The sequence below is a fragment of the Buteo buteo genome, chromosome 2, assembly GCF_964188355.1.
Source record: "Buteo buteo chromosome 2, bButBut1.hap1.1, whole genome shotgun sequence".
In the NCBI taxonomy this organism is placed as follows: Eukaryota; Metazoa; Chordata; class Aves; order Accipitriformes; family Accipitridae; genus Buteo; species Buteo buteo.
Genome location: NC_134172.1, coordinates 78,711,387 through 78,717,398, shown reverse-complemented (window position 1 = coordinate 78,717,398; position 6,012 = coordinate 78,711,387). Strand labels below are relative to the sequence as shown.

General features: G+C 49.5%; 1 protein-coding gene across 1 annotated transcript; it reads left to right on the top strand.

Annotated features, from left to right (window-relative positions):
• Window positions 1-4,831: 4,831 nt before the first annotated feature.
• FNDC11 (fibronectin type III domain containing 11) lies at window positions 4,832-5,908 on the top strand. Its single transcript, XM_075021813.1, has one exon. It carries the CDS (start codon window positions 4,930-4,932, stop codon window positions 5,905-5,907), a length of 978 nt encoding a protein of 325 aa, XP_074877914.1. The 5' UTR covers window positions 4,832-4,929; the 3' UTR covers window position 5,908.
• The last annotated feature ends 104 nt before the right edge of the window (window positions 5,909-6,012 follow it).

Below are 6,012 nucleotides of genomic sequence, written 5' to 3'. Positions count from 1 at the left end.
CCACCGAGAGCTATTAAATACAAAGACACCATCGCATCTTCAGAAACCATGGGATGGGAGGGTGCCAAGGGAAATGGACACAAATTTCAAGCCTTGTTTTAAACTCGTCCCTGGGCACCTGGCACAGGCCATGGTTGGAACAGGTGGCAAGGTTAGCTGGACCTTCACAGGACATTTTGTATGTCCTTAAGCTGTCAGCTCACCAAGGCCGAGGGAAAAGGACAAGTCCAGTTCCCAGCACACACAGCCTGAATGACAGGATTGGGATCCCTGACATGAGCATCAACATTCATTTCCTGCAGAAACTTGGCATTATTACCAAATACTGATCTCTGCTAGCCCTTCCCCCCGAGCAAGGCTATCAACCTTCTTTCACTCATATTTGTTATCTTCCTTGTCTGTTAGAGAATCACACCTGACAATTGTATAGTTAATCTCTTGGCAGCTATGAAATGAAATGGTAAGCTCCGGCTGCCTTGAGAAGATGCATTGATTTCTTAAAATGACAGATTGCCTCCTCCTTTGATGTTCAAGCAGAAGCTTAGGGCTGGTGTTATGGATCTTGCCTATCATTCAATTAAAAAAGCTTAGCAGAGATGCCCCAGCTAAGCGTACAAGACAGCATTAAGGCTAAGCCCTGACCCAAAGATTTAATCGCAGGGAGTATGAAGGCACCTTCAGATACAGGACGCCTGCCCGGTTTGCTGATGAACACACTGGTCATGGCATTGAGCTTGCCACTGTGAACCAGACAAGCCAGTCTCTTCTCCACAATAAAACAGCTGACTGGCCAGTCAGGTCCCACAGCAAAGCAGAGCAGGAAAATCCCTTCCTACCCAAAAGGAAGTTTGCTGCACTTCTTAATGGAGCAGTTTATATTCTATTTCAACACATCTCTTTAATAAGGACCATGTGTTTAAGTTAACAAAACTCCTGACACTTTGTCAAACAGCCTCAGTCTCACTGTGGAGAGCAAAGCACCAAGTGTGTCTGGCATCAGATGTAAAGACTGCGTGATTCACCCTTGAAAAGCGAAAATACCCCCATCCCAACAGCATACCGTAAAGGCCAGTACCCCAGAACCACCTGTGCTATCCTGGGTGAATAGTAACATCTGCAAAGCAGCAAAGAGCAAAGCTGAAACCTATCTGTGGGCATCCCAGATCTGACCCACCCTGGGCTCAGCGCAGGTCCCAGGCAGAGCAGCAGTGGGGTGCTGCCAATAATGTCCTAATGCTCAGGAATTCAGGGCAGGGTCATTCACAGTCTTTCTCCCAGAAATGCTACAAACAGCAAAGTTGTCTGGAGCAGCCTGGCAGGGCTGTGAGGATTCACCAGCCCCAGAGGCAGAGACGTACCTACACCAGGCGACTCAAAATCCCAGCAAGGTGCCTGTGGTGTAAGAAACAGGGCAGCCGCGTGCCGGCACGGTCCTTCACCGCGGCCCCCTCGCAGGGTGCAGGATGCCACTAGCATGACCTTAAGGCTTCCCAGGATGGAGCCAGCTTTTCTGCTCTGTGCTGCGCTCACTACACCTTGCCCTGAGCTAGCAGTCACCATTTTCTGGCTGTCCTGCCTTAGCTACTTCATCTCTGTCTGCAGGGACCCTTGGCTCGAGGCCATGTCCCCGCAGTTTGCCGCTGAGGTCTGAGCTCTGCAAGGATAAGAGATCTTTAAAGCAACCCACAGCAAAGTGGCTCAATTTTAGACTCCTTGGTCTTGGAGCTAGGGCCCATAAACCACTGAGGCCACTGCCTAGCTCCGTGGAGCAGAGGTGAAACATGCTGGAGGAGCAATGGGAACATCCTGCACAGGGAAGCAAAGCTTTGGAAATTGTATTTGGGATGCAAATGATCACAAACCCTGCAGTCCTCAGAACGTGGTCTCTTCATCGGCTTAGCCTCCCCACAGCCCCATCGCAACAGCAAGGGGCACAAGATGGGAGTGAAACACATCGTGCCTGCTAAGAGGGGAGCACAGAGCCCTCAGCCCTTCTGCTCTCCTCCTCCATGCCCTCCGGTACGATGGGAAACTGCCTGGGGAACAGCCCCGGGTTGGGAGATAGAGCCTTCTCACACCTCAACGCACACGATGCCCAGCCCAAAAGTCGCACCGACCCCTCACCCCGTGCCCACCACCGGCAGATGCATCACACCGTGATTCCAACAAGCAGGCGTTGTGTGCCGGCTCGCTGTAAGTGACCCAAGTCACCGTTTTTGGTATAAAACCAGATGCCGCTAATTAAGGAGGCAGAAGCGAGCGCGACCGCGCTCCCATCCCCATGCAGGCGGCCATCTCCCCTCGGTGTCACGGGATCCTCAGGGACCCAAGGTACCACATTTCCCCAGGGACTGGAGGGCGAAAGGTGGAGGGGGCAGGCGGCTGAGAAGTGGATTAGTGAGATTTATGGAAGGGAAAGTACAAGCCATTTTGGGGCCTGCAGTCCCGTAGGCAATGGGGGTATTTCCCCACACGCCACTGCCGCTAAGAGCAAAAAGCATGACGGCGAAAAGCAGGGGCTCGGGGGAGAAGGTGGTGGGTGCCGGGGGCTCGTCTCTGCCAGCGGGGCCATGATGGGGTGGTGGAAACCGACCGCAGGGAGAGGGAACGGCAACCGCGTCCACCCGAGACGCCGGAGCCTGGTCCTTGGGTGGTTTGCCCGTGGCTCCCGGGGCCTGGGCAGTGGCGAGGGCAGGCAGGGACCCGCCAGACCCCGGTCCCGGTCCCACCACAGGCCGCGGTCCCGGTCCCACCACAGGCCGCGGTCCCGGTCCCGTTATGCCACAATGCATCGCCACGGCAACCGCGGCGGCCTGCAGGGTGGCCGGACCAGGCCGCAGGTAGAACCGGGCTGGACCGGGACCGGGGGCCGCTGGACGGAGCTCCCCCGGGGCCTGACGAGGTGGGTCAGGGCTCGATGGGGCTGGGTAAGGCAGGCTTGAGCCTGCCGGAGGGGTCACAGGCTTGAGGGGCCAGGGCTTGTCCCTCAACCCCGGAGCGGGGACAACCTGAGGAGGCTGCAGCCCTGGGATGAGGGACCTGGGTTTGGGTGGCGGGGAAGGTTTTGGGGTGCCCCCGGCTCCCGTGGGTGCCCCCTTGCACCCTCTCCAAGCCCTGGCTTGGGTGAGCCCAGGGCCACGCAGCCCCCCCCAAGCATGGGCGACTGCAGCCTCCCAGGCTGCAAACGTAGCAGCGTTACTGGAAAAAACAGCCGTTTCTGGCAAGAAGAAAAAGGGATATAAAAACAGAAAGGGAAAACAAGCACAATCACAGCTCTGTCTGTGGGCAAACAGACTGCACTAGAGAGCCAAATCGCTCTGAAAGCGGGGTAACGTAACCTGGTGCATGTGCTGTCCCTGTTGCGCTCCATACGGGGATGCCAGGAACTGGCACTGCTTTGGTTGAGGGTTTGGTTTTTTTTTTTTTTGTGGAAAGAAAAAAGTGAAAAGGAAATAGTGCTTGTTTTTTAAGTTGACAGCTCTCTTGGAAAAAAAGTTGCTGCAAATGAGTGAATTAGTATAAATTGTAGTGCAGCTAGGGGCCAGATATCTTGAAACGCTTGAAATTCCTGCGAGGAAGTGTTATTAGTTCTGTTGATGTATTTTGGGAAAATGAGGCCAAGAAAAATTGCTTTGTCAACTAGGTATCACCATCTAGCTTCTACAAGACATGTAAGAATTAAAATATCCCACTTAGATACTATAAGAACTTAAATAATTATACCCAGAAAATTACACAGAATGAGGAAAGTTACCTGTTGCTTGCATGTATCATCACAGTCTGACTGGGGTCACAAGATCTTACTTTCAGAATTCCGTATTTATTTATTTTTCAAATTGAGCGTGCTCAGCTTGTGAAAGCCACGTTCTCCACGTCAAGCTGGTTTCTCATTATAATACTACTGACAACAGGGACACAGGCATTTATTGAGCTAATGTCTGTTTATGACACTTAAGTTGTGTGAGCCACAGGTATTTCAGCTAAAGCACAACAGACAAACACCTTCTGTCTTGGCTCAGCAGGCACCACCAACCAGGGCATGTCTTTGCCAGTAAATGAAACGGCTAAGACTAAGACAGCAGGTATGGCGTTGCAAAGGACTACTACCTAAACACCTTCTTAACAGCAAACCATTATCTGTTCACAGGTGCTTTACACATGTTTTCTTCTCTTACTGTACATTGTTCATAGACTAACAGCATTCTTCTACAAGAAAGCAAGTAGATATCATGGACGAAGGTTATTATGTAAACTAAAACCAAAGAAAGGGAAAGCAATACCTCACTGAAAACGTCAGGTTATGATTGTCAATCCGCTGTTGAAGGTAGAGGTGCAAGGAAAAACGCTAGCACTCCTCTTAAAAGCTGTTGTGAGGTGGCACTCGGCATATTGCAGGGTTCTGCCTGCTGCATACCAGCGTGCTTGGGGGGCAGAGGGTTAATCTGAATCACCAAGGTGATTATGTAGCTGTAGGAATTGGCTTAGAAGATGGGTCTCAAACCTCAACAGCCTGGCAGATTACAAAGAGAGAAAAATAGACATCTCCAGAGATGTAGAAGAATGGAAAGAAATTGCTTACAGGAGTACAAAGGCATCTAATTAGAATGAAACAGAAGATAATAAGATAGGGAGAAATTTTGGCAGAGTATATCAGAGAATAATTCCTGACCGTGAATCTATTAAGCAGAGGTAGAACCTCACAAGGGGGTGGGGGTGGGGGGGTAGCAGAAGACCAGTTGGTTGGAATATATAAAAGTAGACTATACAAAACATTAGAAACCATACAACTATAAAGGAAAATGCCTCTGGAACTATATCTACTCTAACAGTTCTTTCCCATCTATAAATTTATAAGCTAAGTTTTAATTAAGAGAGAAGAGTCACAGCCATGATAATACTCCCTCACAGCTGCTTTTCCTTTGGTTCTTAATGTTATTATTGCTGCTTTCTTCACAGCAACTGAGCTTCGGAATCATGGCTGTGATTTTGAATGAGTTTGAAACCAGTTCGGAGGGTACTGCGCACAGTGAAGAACAAGACAGTGCCAGCTGGGAGTGGTACTTGAAAAGGAAAAGCCTTGTGCTGCAGTTCCTGAACTCCAACCTGAGCCTCCACCACCTTCAGCACCACCAGAGCAAAGTTGAGCTTCTGAAGAAGTGTTACTTTTACTTGGAGATTGAGCCCAAACACGTGAACGTGAGAGACCAGAACCACGTGATGCATCGCACTGACATCTTGCAACTAATAGACACCTACCAATTCCAGAGGATGAAGAAGGTGGGAAAAACCCAGACTGAAATCCAGCTGTCACTTTTAACTGCGCTGTTAGAACAGCTGGAACGAGGTCAGAAGGAGCTGAGTTGTTACGTAGAGACCTCTGACATGATAACTTTCCTCTCCTTGTGGGACTTTATTATGCAGAGACTGTCCAAGCTCTCCGAGTTTATGAAAACTCTCCTTTCCTTGCAAGTGCCAGGAAAGCTCTATGTCAAGCATCGTTTGGTGTCACATGCAGATCTTAGACGTACTAGACTTCCCAACATTAGGCTTTCTCTCTGTACAAAGATACCACTGATTTTTGATCGAGAAGAATCATTTGCACACAAGAACTGGGCCAAGCTCAAGTGGTTTACCGAAAATCAAGAGCCACACCTCGAACAATATGAACTGCATGTTAAGTTACTGACAAATGGGAGACAGACAGAAGTGGGATACGGTAGGACTCAGGCAGTCACTTCCAACACATGTGTAGTCCAGGACCTGCACCCTGGCAGATCATACGAATTCACAATTAGAAGATCACACACTGACACACTTGTCTGTGAGAGATGGTACGACAGCATTACACTGAAGACAAAAACTAACGCTGTTGAAAACACAGATGGCAGCTCTTGTGCACTAGAATGATGAGGTGGCACACAAGAACATTTTTCTCAATTTATGCATTTGAAAAAGATGAATGAGAAAAATTAAAGGTAAACCTTATTTTCAAACATTTTGTGTAAAACTGAA